The sequence below is a fragment of the Perna viridis genome, chromosome 12 (genome assembly GCF_037379345.1).
Source record: "Perna viridis isolate PV_CMFRI_1.1 ecotype Kerala chromosome 12, ASM3737934v1, whole genome shotgun sequence".
Classification (NCBI taxonomy): Eukaryota; Metazoa; Mollusca; class Bivalvia; order Mytilida; family Mytilidae; genus Perna; species Perna viridis.
In genome coordinates, this window is record NC_142456.1 from 17,675,704 (window position 1) to 17,692,953 (window position 17,250).

General features: G+C 30.7%; 1 protein-coding gene across 1 annotated transcript; it reads left to right on the top strand.

Moving 5' to 3' along the window:
• The first annotated feature begins 353 nt into the window (after window positions 1–353).
• LOC148601519 (ubiquitin-conjugating enzyme E2 J2-like) lies at window positions 354–15,264 on the top strand. The gene is made up of 8 exons (XM_088554951.1): window positions 354–497; window positions 3,983–4,105; window positions 5,361–5,401; window positions 6,522–6,624; window positions 8,471–8,561; window positions 10,129–10,176; window positions 11,059–11,139; window positions 11,872–15,264. The coding sequence occupies exons 2-8, from the start codon at window positions 3,984–3,986 to the stop codon at window positions 12,079–12,081; spliced, it is 696 nt and encodes a 231-aa protein (XP_088411077.1). The 5' UTR covers window positions 354–497; window position 3,983; the 3' UTR covers window positions 12,082–15,264.
• The last annotated feature ends 1,986 nt before the right edge of the window (window positions 15,265–17,250 follow it).

A 17,250-nucleotide genomic window follows, 5' to 3' on the forward strand; every position in this document is an offset into this window, starting at 1 on the left:
CGTACATCGCTCAAAAGGAAATTCTGATTATCATGCATCAGTAATCTCGGTGGATTGTAAACTTGCAATGTGTAGTAAACAAATGTAATTTTCTGTAAATTTGTGTCAGAATTAACAGTATATGGGGATGACGCTGGTTATACGATACGGAATTCATGGTAAACTTCTTTTAAACCATTTCAACTCTTTCAAAACTTTATCTAATTTTCAGAAAGCGTAGTTTGATTTTCTAGAGAATCCAATCTGATCTGGTTGGTGTGCGATCTGAAATCAGGCTTTTATTCTCCCCCCACTATTGCAATCTTTCCCTTATTATACTTAGACTATTCGGATTTCTCGGGGTTTATCACAGGAGATAGAGAAAAGGTACAACTGTCAAATTTCAGGGAACTCTTGAGTCTTGACGTAAACACTAAAACAGAAACCTGACATCAAAACAAAATGTTGTAAAATCAATCTAAAATATACTGGTTTAAAACAAATTGATAAAATCTCAGGTATATTTTATTTTTTAAATACCACAATCAAGTAAACAGTTACAGGAACCGGCTTTTCTAACACTACAAGTGCAATAGCCTATACACCGTATTGCCACTGGCCATTGCTGCCATCCAGCTGATGAAATCGGTCAATGCTACAAAGATTTTTGCATCACATACACATATTTTGTATTACTCGCTTTTTATACCTACCTTAATTCAATAGTCGAAAGGATAAGAATGCTTCAGTTTGTGGAACCTAATTGTATTTTTTTCTCTGTTTATGTTTGTATGTACAAATGTATGCATTGTTCAAATTTGTAGTTACATGTGTGTATTTTATACCATTTTGTAATGCTTTTAACATGTTAGGTTATAATATGTGTTGCAACGAAGTTCTATTACTAAAATGAAGTAAATGCAAAAAAAAAAAAAAATTTATTCCTCATTAAAAAAAAAAAAAAAACATTGCTAGATTTTTCTTTTTGTCGCTGTAAATCAAGTCCACAATTATTATATAATGGCCATATAACTGCTGAGTCCATATAATAACAAATATATTTATTTATCTGAAAGAAATAATGATTTACAAATACAATTTGTGACACACAGGACACATTAACCTGTAAAAATCAATAGCAATAGCACCTACTTGACAGATGGGGCAATAAACGTTTTTGATAAAATCTTCGTTATAAATCTCATAAAAGATTAGCACGTTTGAAATTAAATGAATAATTATGAAATTTCGGCACAATTCAAAATATCTTGCATTATTAAAAGAGATGTACTTTTAAATGTAAATTTACTTCTTATTATATTATTCAAATCAATATTGAAATAAATATTGTTCTCTATAATTGTACTTTTAGAATAAAAGTGTTTTAGAAATAATATACCAAATTTATCTAAATTCCTATGAAAAGGAACTATTTATCAAAACATACCTGAATGGCGACATTAATCGACCGAATAAATTTGTGGACTAAATTTTGTTTGTACAAAAGAAAGTTTATATATCCCTAACAGTGAAATTGACATGCAGTGCTCGTGCAATTATCGCGCGAAACAATCATCATAGGCATATCTATTATATGTCGTCATGCAGTGTCCTTTGTCATATATGAAAGTATGTCATGATGAATGAAATGACGAAATGAATTATGAAATGAAACTCAAATTCCAATTAGTATTTTGATATAAATAATCAAAATAATCAATGCGATGACATTTTTGTTACATTGTATTTGGGATTTGGCGCATTGATTTTCCAAATGTCCCATTGGCTAAATTTTACTCCCAATTACTACGCACAGACTATGCTTTCGTGTAACATCACATACACTGTATAACGATAGTAGGACAAGACTCAATTCAAAGAAAATTCATTAAAATACTAAGTAAAAATCAACTCGTGAAGATGTTTTCCTATTATTTAATTGATAAAAAGTTGTTGATAAAAATGATAGTAAAAATACTCAAAATGCATTGATCTTCAATTTAAAAAAAATAAAGAATTGAAATAATATCTTTGTTCACACCTACAAAATATACATGTACATGCACACATACACATGTACATGTAGGTATGTGTACAAATTTTTTGCAGCATGCCTAGAATCACTGGATAGTTTTCAAGATGTTTAAACAAGGTCATGGTTTGGTAAACCATAAAAAAAACTATCATCGCTGTTTCATACATAGATTTATCTAACTAACCACATGAAAGTACCATATCTCAACTTGAAATTTGCGTTTTAAATATACATGTAAAACCCTTTAACTGCAACACTATTGTATTTAGTGTGAAAACTTAACTGTGTGGACACCCTGTCCAACTTAGCATAAAGTAATTGCTTAAAAATTATGTATCAATTGAAATTAAAGCAGTAGACCTGGGGTAAGGGAGGTAATCCAAATTGAAAGGATTTAAGTCACTAGAGTGTTTGAATGACTCCTAATATGCAAGCTTCAAAGTGATACTGATGTTAAAGGGAAATAACTCTAAGAAAGGCTTCAACTTCTAGAACAAAGATGCCAGCCCCAGTAACTCTGTTCTTTTGAAGTATTGATTAAATGTTTCAAATGGATACATTGAGGAATATATTTAATAAGGTGGGAAAGCATTTGAAATGATACCTTTTACAGCAAACCAAGATTTCTTTTGATATAATATTGAAATTGAAATATGAAATGATCTCTGTTATGTGAAGACTGAAGACTAAAGAGTGAAGTACAGCTAACCAATGACATTGCCAGTTTTTATAATCCCTTAACTTTTTAGAGTTAATGAAAATATACATTTTCTTTAATTTCTTATAAGACTTTAAGCTTTCTGTTTTCATTTTTGTTGCTTTGTTCAGCATATGACTGTATTTAGCATTGAACTACGTTTAGCATATTATAAGTTTCTCTCTTCGTGCAGAAGTATATATATTTGTGTGACATTAATTTGCAACAGTATTTGCCTCAAGCTGTGCCTGGCAATGCTCTTTCATCAATATGTCATCATAATTTGATACTTGCTAAACTTAATGAATATTAACTTGATTTTAGCCATAATGATTAATTATCAAAAAAAAATATTTCAATGCCTTACCTTACTATCATTTAAATATTTTAAAAAACTATATGGTGAATTTTTCTGAAAATTTGTTTATAGATTCGCATATGAATAGTCCATATAATATCAGTTTTGTATGAAAATTTAAATATGGATTTTTGGAAAAAATAGAGGTTTTTATATAAGCCTATCGCTGAAAATGACCCCCCCCTTTTTTTTGTTATTTTAGTAAATTGAAAGCCTTGTATCTCTTCTACAAAATGGAAAGAATAAAATATTAAATCTGATAAATTAATTCTTTTAAAGTGTATTTGACATATTCAGTTATTTATTTAAATATATTGTCAATATGACCCTAAAATACCAGATATGGTTCAGTTTGGCCAATGATTCAGATGAAAAAAAAAGCAATATTTTAGTCTTCATTGTTCAAAATCTGCACCGTGAATTTTCTTAAAAATTTGACAAATTATGCACCTCAGTTAGTGTAATATCATGTATAAATTTGAAGAAAATTGAATTATGGGAAAATTTTGGGGGTATTCCAGGTCTACTACCTTAAGTGTCTCGCATGTAAGTATTCAAGGATTAAGATTCTACTTTAGGTACATGTACATGAATATCTCTATACCTGAGAACATAAGTTTGAAAGCACTTATGCTAAATTACAATCAGGCCTGTTTCACCATAACATTAGACACAGATATACATGTACATGTATGTAAGGGCAGAAGCAGTTTTTGTGTAATGCAGGCAGACACTTAAATCTCCTGTCAATATATACAAAAAATATATGTACATCAGTTATCGACAGATTTACTACTTCTTTTCATCCACTGATTGGTTGCATTCTTTAAAACGGTATACAAATTATCAGCAGTCTATTTGTAAAAGTTATGTATAAACCATACTATCTGTCAATTTCATGTTTTAATTATAGAATGAGTTCCAAGCGGGTAAACAATACCGCCACAGCCCGACTAAAGCAGGATTATATTAGGATCATGAGAGATCCAGTTCCTTATGTCAAAGCTGCTCCTCTACCCTCAAATATTTTGGAATGGTAAGATTTGGATTAAAATTGCAGAATGCCATTGGAGTGTATGCAATTCTTATAAGACAGTTCATATGGTGACAACTTACATTGTACATGTATTTAAGCAGTCATATTTATATATGGATGACATTCTGTTATTAAGGGTGTTCCCACTTCAGATCAAAGTTTTTGTTTGTTATACATGTACCTTTGAAATTGTTACCTAATTTTTTTTTCAAAGGCAACAACAGTGCATAGCCACTGAATTGACATGAACTTTGTTACAAGTACAATGTATGCGAATTTGGTTTGAACCTGTATAAATGTCAGCTTAGCTTTGCATTTTCCCTACAGTTGTAAGCTCAATTTGTACATCTGCTTCATCTCTTAATATCAAGTCATTGCAATCAAGAATGTCAATAGTACATTTGTATTTTAAGTTGCAGAAAAAAAAGGAAGAAGTAGCAGCTAAACTGATGAAAATTTTGCAAGAGTTCATCCATTTTTAATAATAGAGTAGCCGTCAAAAGATGAACCAGTACAAATGTACCTCTCCCAATTTTGCCGGTTGATGGCTTCTACTGAAATCCCTGACAGTTATTTAAAAGATTTCATGGATAGTCTTACAACTATTCATGTACATGTAAATTACTCCCTACATAGATAACTTTTTCACTCACATTACTGTATAATGTGAGTGTAAATGTTCTATTTGTAGGGATACAAATAGGGGGAAAATGCATTGCTTAAATGTACACTTAAATTAACAATTCAGTAAACAAAAACAATATTTTGTTGGACTACAGTTCCATGGAGATGAATGAACACTGTAGTGTAAACTAACGGGGATGCCCAAAAGACAATTGATGGCTTCTAATTGAGTGACTTACATGAGACAAACATGATTCAGATTTGCTATTGAAATATTTTTGTAGAAATTTGTATTGAATTCATAAATTCCATAAACCAACCTTTTTATACACATTTAACACTTATATATCAACAAAAAATACCAAAGCAACAGCAATGGGATAATTCAAATACGTCAAAATCCGAAAACATGGCCTGAACATGAACACATGAAATAAAGACAATCTACATACACAATGTAGTAAACCAAATAAAATAGATTGACATAAAAACCGAAGATATCTATGTATTTAAGAAGAACGCTAAATTATGTGAAATGTTATATGAACAATATGTTTCGTTAGGGAATGAAGTCATACAATGTAAAGTCGTAAAAAAAATTTTGCACATTAAATGTCATTTTATTTTGTAGGCACTACATTGTTACTGGCCCAGAGAAGTCACCCTATGAAGGTATCTCTTTTTATATCAGTGTTTACTTTAAGAGCTGGAAGCTGGCAAATATCACCAGCTTTTGGCGTAATTTCTGGCTGTTCTGATTCTTATTTTCCCTGAGCTACATGTACACGTATGTTTTTTTTTCTACCTTTACCTTAAAATTTTCCTTTTTTTCAAAAACTTATTGAAAACACTGTATATCACCAAAAAACTTATAGGATTTAGTTGTTCTGTCTGAATAACTATTATATTCCCAGTTGCTGTACCACTGTCTTTCCTGTTAAATCACATTTTTCTAATGAAAAAAAAGGAAAGTGGTCGTATGTTTATTGTCCTTCAAATATTTCATAGTCAATAAATATCAATGACTTTCGTATTTTATGAAGTTATCAACCTATTTATTTTCACTGACACTAGTTTTAGTATTTTATGGTGTCAATTCAATATCGCTGCTACTTTCACTATTTCAACCGTGTACTTTATAAAGGGACTTAATTGTGGCGGTAGCTTTTTGCCTTTTTTACTTACTAGCAAAATTAATGAAAATAATTGGCTGGCAAATATCAACTGGTTAACTGTAACTCATTAAGTGCTATTCTGTGTAAGATTCAGGCAATGGGTGGCACATCATAATTTTCAGTTTGGTATTTTTGCCATAAATATATTCAGTATATCTAGAAAACAGCTGAAAAGCTATTTAGATTTATCCTGAAGCATCTGGGACGAAGATATTTTTTTACTGCTTATATAAGGAAAAACTGCGGAAAAATTTCCCTGCCATTTTTCCATAATGCATTTTAAGTAAATTTGAACTATCAATATCGTAAAAAGGCAAATTTTACAAACTCTTTGATGGTTATTTCTGATGGTTACCAGGTATAATTAATTGGTTAATGCAATAAAGTCTCTAAGAGTTTTTTTCCTCCACCTTATATACATTTTGCCCAATTCTTTGACGGAGAAGTACTTAAAGCTTTGTGTGTTTTAAACAGTTTTTGGTTTATTTCTTTCATCTTGATTCTTGTTTCCTTTTCTCTCTCCTGATTCTTGCAGAGACTTGACAATTAAAATAAGTTGAATGAAATAAGTCATGATGGATATTTACCCCTTTATCATTGAGAATTGATAATTTCAGGTGGAATTTTTCATGGAAAATTGATATTTCCGAGAGAGTTTCCTTTCAAACCACCATCTATCTACATGATTACACCAAATGGACGATTTAAATGCAATACAAGGTAAGTAGAAATATGTGTATATATATATATAGCCAAAACTTCAGTAATTGAGAGAACCAAGATTTGAAAATCAAAAGATATAGACTGGACAGGGAAATAGACACACACAACAAAAAACATGAAATAACAAAACAAAAGCAAGTATAAAGAAACAAAGTAAGTGAGCAACCCAGACTGCACTAAAAACTGGGAGCATGGACCAGGTGCACTGGTAGGGTAAGTGATCTTGATACTATTGCAAGATATTGATTTGGGTGAAAATACATTTGTAACACTTATGTAAACCTTTATGGATGTTTTTTCATTCATACAAGGAAAATTAAACCACACATTAATTTAAAATGGTAGGCACACATTAAGATTTAAATTGATATTTTCATAAATTGCCTGTAGTGGAGGATGTTATACTGAAATAATGCACAAATTAAATATATCACTTAAGACACAATAAATACATATGTACCACACAAAAATGCATATACATTGTATCATTTTATAAGCAGTCAAATACCACACAAATTACAAAATATAAATATATCACCTGAGAAACAGTCAGAAACCACACAAAGTAAAGTCATTTATATCACCTAAGACACATAACGACACTATATGGTAGATTAGTTCAAAACTGGTTAAAATGAATAAGTAAAATCTGATATATTATGGGCCGGTAAAGATTCTAAAAAATGGTGGAAAAAGGGTTTCTAGTACATGAATTTTTTTCCAACTCCTTTGATATCATGACGTCATAACAGAGTATGCAAAAAGTTGTACCCAGCTCAGAGACTAAGTAGAGGTATTAAGTCATGCTTTTTCCATAGCCCTTTAGGTTTCACCTGTCTTGTATTATAGAATAATGCAAAAAATTAATTTAACCTCTCCATTCATGACATACATGTACACAAGATTCACTCCTGATGCATGTATGAAGTAGGTTTTTAGCTCTAGTCTGTCACTTTCATAAAATAATAAAGTACTACTCCAAAAACAGGTATTTTATTTCTATCAAGGACTTTATATTACTATTCTCACATAGTTCCTGTCCTTTATGGTCTAATTCATCTTACAATGTAATTTTATTTTTTTTTAATATAACAAACTTGATTCTTTTTTTTTCAATTGATAAAATTTCTAGCAAACTACATTTTGTACCATGGACCATTAATTGTGTCCCTGTTTAATTATCTTGATATCTGAATAGTATTTCCTTAATTAGATTTTGGGAATCCTCATTCTATTTGTTTACTGATTTTTCCGCCAAAAAGTCACATGGCAAAAGTGTGAACAAATGTCATCCATATTCTTTCATCAATTCTTTCATTTCTAAGTGTTTAGACATTTTCTGATGGGATAATCATTGTTAAATGGATTTTATTTATTCTGTTATTAGGTAAGTCTGTTTCTGAATGTATCACATGGTGAAACAGGGCTGTGAAGCTTGTATGTAGCCACATGCAAATGACCATAATTGTGTTTACCTTTGACCAGTTTTGATTGGCTCAATAATTTATTTACATTTGATTGACACCTCCCATGATTATATTGTCACTCACGGTCGTCTGGTTTAATTACCGTTAATTGCCTTCAGTCGTAAATTGGTCATGGTCAGTTAACTCTGACCAGGTGTCAACATAATTTGATAATTTGAGAAAATATCCCTTGCTGATAAACTTCCTATCAATTTTAATATACAAAACTTAGACGCCAAGAAAATCACCAACTGGTTATTTTTGTCGCCAGATCAAATAAAAAATCGTAATTTGCGACATTGGCGAAGCCCAGCACGACCCCTGGTTTCAAAACAGTTTTATCTATCAAAATACTAGTATTTCATCATTGATTTCAGGTTATGTCTTTCAATAAGTGATTTTCATCCTGACACATGGAACCCAGCATGGTCTGTGTCTACCATTCTTACTGGCTTACTAAGCTTCATGGTAAGTACATGTATAACAGACTACTTGAAATTTCTACAATTAGTATTAAGGTGCATCTATAACTGATTGCATGGCAGTGGTTGCCTTTATGTATCTTTTGAACTTTTGTAGACTTTACTGTTTTTCACTACAATCCCTTACTTTCTAGAGTTTACCTCAGTCTTTATGGACCTGTTCACCACAAACATCCATTCCTGTAAAAATGTCTTGTAGAAAAAGCAAAGAAAAAAAATACTTAATGAGCCTTATTATGCCTCCTTTGTGCAGTGGTTTACATGTGTCATAGCCTGTTATATTTCAGTTGATAATATAAGAATCACTCGAATAAATTTTTAAAATTTTAACACAATGCTTAAGATGATAAAATGATAAAAGTTTGATTTGATATGGTGCTACACTGTGTACATGTATATTGCAAAAAGTATTTAGAAGTATTGATCATTTTTCCCTCTGAAAATATGAATGTCGGGTTATCTTTGATATTTAGATCAACTGTCTTAATGTTATGCATGTACTAGAAAACTTGAGAGAGTCGGTTTAGTATTTTATTTGAATGATATTAAATATTTCTAAATACATGTACAGTGAAACCTGTCTTAATTAAACCCCTATTAGGCTTAAGGAGGTAGACCTAGCGGAAGGGACATAACTCTTACTAATCATTGGAACGTTTGTATTCAGCATTCTATATCAATCTCATGTAAGCATCAAAGTAACTTGGACTGATTTTATTCTGTTTCAAATGAAAGCCTGATTGGCTATGGTAAAATTGAATATGATACAAATGTATCACTGATGTCCCTTACCCTAGTTCTACCTCCTTAAAATTGGTTTGGTTTGGACAGGTGTTTGGTTTATTAAGGTTCAAAATACATTTAAATTAATATAAAAGGACTTTAAAAAGTGTGTGGTTTAGACATATTTTCAGTTTATTTGGGGTTTGGTTAAGACAGATTTTTTAGATTATTCAGGGTTGGTTTAGACAGGTTTTTAGATTATTTAGGGTTTGGTGTAGACAGATTTTCAGTTCATTCAGGGCTTTGTTTAGACAGGTTTTCAGTTCATTTGGGGCTTAGTTCAGACAGGTTTTTAGATTATTTAGGGTTTGGTGTAGACAGATTTTCAGTTTGTTCTGGGCTTGGTTTAGACAGGTTTTTAGATTATTCAAGGTTTGGTTTAGACAGCTTTTAATGTTCTTAGAAAAATTGCTTACATTTGTTCAGAGATAATGGTTTTGGTACATTTTTCAGTCCTTTAAAAATAATTTTCTTCTTACATAATGTAGCTCTGATCATTCAGGTTAATATTGAACTTATGAAACAAGTTACATTTTTATAGTAGGAGTTCAAATTAGAGATTATCTGACGACTTTGAACTATCTAGAAAAAAGGAATTACACCAATGTACCCAGGTTTAGGATTTTTGTCGAATATACAGATGCATTCTATAGACTTTAATATTCACTTGGATTGACCTTTAGCTTTATATCCCCTTGAAATAAGATTCATGCTACAATGAATTTTATAAGAATTTTAATTTGAAAAAATATTTTTAATGTTGTTTTTAGTTAGAGAAGAGTGCAACTTTAGGGAGTATTGAGACTTCTGACTATACAGTAAGTTTGGTATTAGTATTTATCAAAAATTGTCTTTTCTATTTTGGATTTAAGTTAGGGCATCTGTTGCATTTCACCATATTCCATCTTTTTTCATTTGGAGCTTGTACAGATTATTTTAAGAAAAGACTCTTTGAAGCAAATTCATGAATTATTAATGTGTTTCTAACAGATTTTTTTATCTGAGAGTGATGAAATAATTTGATAAACATAAACAAATTTTATTGAGGTTGGCACATTCACTAGTGAACAGGGATACATGTAAGTCTGTATTAGTTCAGTTTTCTATATCATTGACTACCTTGTAAAAAATGGATACATAACTGAATTAACAGATACTTAAATACTTCTCTATCTAAGAATCAGGCAAAATGTGTATAAGGTTTGGTATATGAGATTTTAATACATTACTCAAGTATTTATACATCATAAACTCAATAAATAACCATTCAAAAATTTCCTGCACTTTTTTCCTATATAAGCAGTCAAAAATATCTACAACACAGATGCATTAGGTTAAATTTAAATAGCTTTTAGGTTTTTTTGCAGATGTATTGAATTTATTTGAGACCAAATTGAGAAAATATAATATGCCACTCATAGCTTGATTCTTACACAGAACTGTACTTTGAAAAAAAAAACAGTGCTTACATAAGGAGTAAATGTATGCTAACTTGCCACATTGCTACTTTTTATTCAAACCAGTATACACATCATAAGGTACGAGTTTTATACTCTTAAGACTTTTTGTGAAATTGACCTCAGGATTGCTTATTGTGCTTTATATTGTTATAAAAATAACTAATTTCATTTAATTTTTTTAGGTCTAAACTAGTTTGGAGTTTTGATTTTTCATATTGTCATTATAACATTTAATTTCAGAAAAGACAGTTAGCAGCACAGAGTGGCCCATTTAACTTGAAAGATAAAATATTTTGTGAGCTTTTTCCTGAAGATGCTGATGTATGTATGAGAAGAATATACTTAAGAATTTAAAGATGAATTACAATTCTATAAAAAAAAAAAACTAAACATCTTTATTACATATGTAAAGCTTTCAAGAACTAAAATTGTAGATAAATATATATGCGTCATTGATTTAATGAACGTTTTTAAAAAACACATACATGTAGATAGTATATACTAGTGCTAATGGTTAAGTTCAATCTTTTGAACATCCTTATTTTATTGTTTTAAAGTATAGACTGAGAAGATTTTATATGTGTAGCGATTGATAGTCAGGTCATAATATAAAGTCTTTATTGTTGTTGTGTCAAGATTTAATGTGACCCATTGTTCCATTGTGATCATGTGACCATCGAGAAATCTAGTTATCACATTATCAGCAGAATTGTTTAAACAGCACAAGGTATATCAAATTGACATCATTACAATATAAGCTGGCAAAATATTAATGAATGATTGAATATCAGATATAACATGCTTTCTGATGGGATACAAAATTTTGTCCATCTTCTCATGGACTTGATTTTGTCATGAGACTGTGACATCATTAACCGTTTTTTGCTAATTTGGAAACTAAAACTAAATTATAAGGAAAGGCTGTTATATTTTTTCGGTCTATTTGAAATAACCTTGATGTGTAGCAGGTTATTTTCAATGTGCAAGGTTATTTCCTTATACTCCAAAAAATATAACAGTCATTCTTGAAATAGCATCTTTTTTTTTTTTTAGAAAATAAGAGAAGAACAAGCCAGAAGAGAACGAGAGCTTGCTGAGTCAACAAGAAACGGAAACACACAATCTCCACTGCTTAATGGACAAAACACAAACGGAAATAACCAAGGCATAATAGGAAGTGCTCTTGCCAATATTTTCGTTGTATTAGGATTAGCAGCTTTTGCCTATACAGTAAAATATGTTTTACGGAACATTGTTGAATAGAAATGAAAATTTATTACTAATGTTATTAACATGATTGTGACTGTGAGATTTAAAATATAAAAAGTCGTAACTGTAAAATCGAAAATAAATAGTGATGCCTTTATAAAAAATGATAGAAAGATATCATCACTAACAGTTTTACACTTAAAAAAACTTTTTGTGAAATGTACCACTGATATTAAAGTAAATCATACCTTATGTACTAGAATGTCAAACTGACCTCAAGACAAAGTATTACCATGAAACAGTCAAGAAGAAAGTGATAAATGTGTTTAAAAACCCAATTGGAAGGATTCATTGATTTTGTGTGAGTCTTCCCCCATTATGTGGGAGGGTCAACAGGTATGGATTGATGTTGTTGAGACTTTCTCTCTAGACGTAAACTCTTGACATACAGATTTTATCTGTGATGCTATGTCATAATAGGCATTCTTATTGGTGATTGCTATGTTTGGATTTTTTAAAAATATTGGGCAGAAAAATTAAGGGAACATTTTTATTGGCGATTGCTGATATTTTGATTTTTATTTTAATATTGGGCAGAAAAAATAAGGGAACATTTAAAAAGAACTTTATAAATTATTGTAGTTTCAAAATATAAATCCAATTTTGCCATTTTAAGCTGAAATGCAATTTTTTACACTGCAAAAAAATCTGGTTCTTAAACCATTAAACTACAAGTAAATCAAATATGCAAAAATTAAAGAATGGTTGTAAATTTCTCTAGGGAACAACCATTTGATTCTGGGAGAATAGTGCTGGCAGTTTTTGTAAAAAAATATCTTGACCTGGAAAAATTGGGAAATAAAAATTCCACTACTTAGACAGTTTTAATAATGAATTATTTGGCCTCCATATTCTATTGTACAGTATACATGTAAATGAAAGTAAATAATCTAGTAGATAGCATTTGAAAATGAATTTTTTGATGGGCAAATTTTTGAATATATATTTTCTGTCCTGACCAAAACTGCCAGAACCCTCTCTCAGAATCAGATGTCGCCCTCTTTTGAAATACTGTTTAAGTACTACAGTTCGTCGGGTACCAGTTGTCGTGGTTTTCATGGGTATGCAAAACCTGAGAATTTGGTTCCCAGCGAAATGGAGATTTCCATTGTTGTGTATCCAGAAAACCTCAAAACCATGAATCCAAAAACTTGTGTTTCTTTTTTTTTTTTTTTCTTCCTTTATCCACGAAAATTGGTATCCACATACTTTCACAGCAACCTTAATCATGTAGTGATTTTATTTTCAACTGTACAGCACAAGCATTAAGGTTATTTCAAATTGACAGTAATATTGCATGTAAAGGTCAATCTTTGTAATTTAATTCAAGTACAGGGGTTCAAATTTACTGTCAAGAGTAGAAGGTCCTTGGCTTTTTGTATTTTTTTAAATTAATTGACACCCTAAGAAAAAAGTCCTTCCATGATTTCAAAGGTCCTAGAGGAGAAGTTTAGTCCCAGAACTGGACCAGGACTACATGTAATTTGAACCCCCCGAGGTGAATCACCTAAGAATCACTGTCTATGTCATATGGTAAAAGTATACCTATGAGATAAGAAAATTAAAAATGTCAACTAATCAGAAGAACTGAATCATTCAATATTAAATTATTATGGAAGGACTTCGGGTGTCAATTAAATGGTTTTGTGGTTTCATTGAACCAGAAATTTGAATTCTCATTAAAATATAAAATTTATTGTGGAAAAGATAAAGACTGCACTCTAATCCACAAATCAAATCTATATGGATTAAGAAAATTTCAGCTAACCATGATGCGGCACCATCAAATATAACTACCATCATAATGTTGTAAATTGCCTTTTTTTTCACTCCATTGTATGTGATATATTAAACATTTCCTATGACATCTGTTTAGACAGCAAATCTTTACCAAATACATTAAATTTTTCAATGTGATTGAATTTTTGCTATCCACACTGTTGTCAATATCAGTTTTAGTTTCTCCACTCTTCTCAGTGGAGATGATTGGAGTTGAGTTGAAGTGTCTCCACCCAACACAATGAGGTCACTTTTTCAAAATATGTCTATAGTTCATTTCTGCCTTCATACCAGAGATATTAAATGATTCCTCAAGTGTTATAAGATTTCAGAAATGTAAAAAAATGTAAAATATCAAAATAAAGCAATTTTATCACAATTTTCATTTTGGTGGAGGTACAGTTGAGGTAAATAGTGGAGAGTGGAGAAATAGAAATTCAGGTTGATGGTAGTGTAGATAAAAATTGCAGGAAATATTGTACTTTATTATGTAGTTTGGACAAAGGGTAAACAATTAGTTATATTGTTATTTAAAAATAATAGAGAAATAACATGCCCATTAGCATGGATTAAAAGATTGGAATTTCATATTATCATTTGGTGTATAAGTCAAACTTTTATTTTCTAAGAGGAGACCTGGTTTTATGTGACTTTAAGGTGATAGAACTAGGGTAAGGGACATAACTCTTGAAATCAGTGATATGTTTGTATCATATTCAATTTCACCAAAGCCAATTAAGCTTTCATTTGAAACAGAATGAAATTAATCTAAGTTACTTTGAATCTTACATGAGATTTATGTAAAATGCTGAAGAAAAACTTTCCAGTGATTCTTAAGAGTTGTGTCCTGTACATTAGGTCTACCACATTAAAGCGGAATTAAATACCCTTTTGATTTAATATTTTTTTACTGTAAGTTTTTTATTACTGTTTATTTACCTTGAGTTTTGATTTTTTGTTTCCTGTTTGTGTAAGAAATACAACTATGTAAACAATCTTAGATTCAATGTAATTGTTTCCAATCTAGTTATTTATAAGTGATACATTTATGTTGAAATAAGGTTTTAAGTTTGTGCCTCTATAAGTGCCAGTCATCTTTAGAAAGGGTTTGTGATGAAAGTTTTTTAGCGAACAAGATTATGAAACATTGGTCAGATATGTTATAGATCTGAATGTCATTTTAAGAAAATTGTTTTCATGAATGCATGACTCGTTATATTCCAAAATTTTAGTTGATGGCTGGACATCGGAGTTCTGTACACATTCTTGAATTTTGTAGGTGTTATTAAAGGCTAAATCATGTTTATACATGTAGTTGTTAAAGTTATTATTATTGTATATTTTAAGAGATGTAAAGAATAAAAAAAACTTTATTAAACTGTAACATACATTGTTAGATATTTGTGTTTTATTCTTTGGTATAGTGCATTCCACTTAATCGCATACCTGTTGATTGCATAGAAGCTCAGAGAACAAAAAATATTTCCCATCTTATCCATGTAAAACATCCTCTAATTTGAATAACTGTTACATGTATTAAAATTTGACCAAAAATTAGAAAATTCCTCTTAATTGCATAAATATTTATTCAAAATTTACTCAAAAATGGGTTAAGCAACAATACATTGTTAGTGCAATACCTCAGTTTTCAACAAAACTTACAATATTTTCTCTTACTACACACTATAGCAGGAATCTAATGATAAAAGAATGTCCCACTCAAACATTGATAATATTAGATATTTTCCTTATTTTCTGTTAATTGCATATTCCTGTTAATTACTTTTTTTTCTGACAAATAGGCTATGTGATTAACAGGAATCCCCTGTATACAGGTATTCCTTCACCTAAATACATGTACCAGGTACATGTGTGTGTTGCTGCTATATTTTTCTCAGTTGTATGCAGATGTTGTGTTAATGTCTGTCTGTCTGCGTCACAAGTAACTTTGTCAGCATAAGGCGTCCGAGACTGGCGATTGAAAAATGCTGAATTTTTTTTAGGAATGTTTGACCTCCTATATATTTGGCATTCTATACTATTTTTACCACTATGATTTGACAACTTTAAACAGAATAATTTGACTTTGACAACTTCAAGTTTAACTATGACTGGAGACATTATTATACTCCTGCTTGCAGAGTGGTAGGGCTACCTGTCCTTTTGTTACTCAGAAGGGTACTCATCTGTTATCTGCAACTCCTCTTAAACCACTGATGGAAATTAACGAGACTTTCACAATAATAACAAACTATTGAAGATATACACCATCTATTTCAGATTTTGATCCAAATGTTTTTATTGGGGCTCATAGCAAAACATGGATTTTACCATTGATGAATATGAGGCACCCATCTCTTATCCGCAACTCGTCCTACACCAATGAATGGAATTTAATAGGTTACCATCAATTAAGTTAGGATTAGTGTTTTTTTTTAGACTGTGTTGTGAACACTATAGAACTGACTTTGCTTTTGATCACATTTTGAGAGTGTTTATCAACATTTGTAAAAAATGATTTTCAAGGCCATTGGTCAGTATTAGCATGTTATCAAACATGAAGGAGGAGATATCAATTCTGTGAACAAAGTGGTGGGGTATTATATAATACCCTCCAAAAGTTGGGTGTCCGTCCACACGGCCTTGTTCCCACTCTCAAATATGCAGCTTCACTAATTTATAACCTACAAGTTATATATTAGTGGGGCTGTATATTTGATAGTGGGAGCAAACCCCTGAGGTCTGTCTGTCAGCCTGTCCCCTGATAGTTTCCAGGCAATAACTTGAGAAAACATAAATGATTTTTTTTGTAACTTTGCACAGTTGTTTAGTACCATTAAAGGTAAAGTTCAATTTTCAGCAAAATACAAAATTTATGTTTTAGTTAGCTATAGGCCATTTTGCCAACCCCTTTTTACTATTATTTAATGGGTATCATACCTCCTTTTCCTAGTTATGGCTGTGTGTTGCAGTTTCTTTTTTGTAGTCTGTTCTTTTGTATTTGTTTGGCATTAAAATATGGCGCTACGTTGGCCCCATGTTTTAATTTTTTTCTGTGATTGTCTCGTCTCTATTTGTTTACTAGTCCCAAGAAGCTGTCTGTAAATCCATCCCTTTGGCAAATAGTTGTTATGCATTTGATAAATTGCTTTACCATGACAAATTACAGATCAAGTTAGTTCAAATTTTGTTTTGGTCAGTTGACTTTCTAAGCAATTACGGTCAATGGACTTTGAAAATTAATGCAGACTGAGTTTTCCACACTTTCTTGTTAACAAATTATGCTTGAAGTTTGCATTATATTCTCTTCAACATATTTTTTTCCTGCAGGGGAGTTCGTATTGTCATGCAATACTCTCATAATGCTTGTTTAGGGTTGTTTTT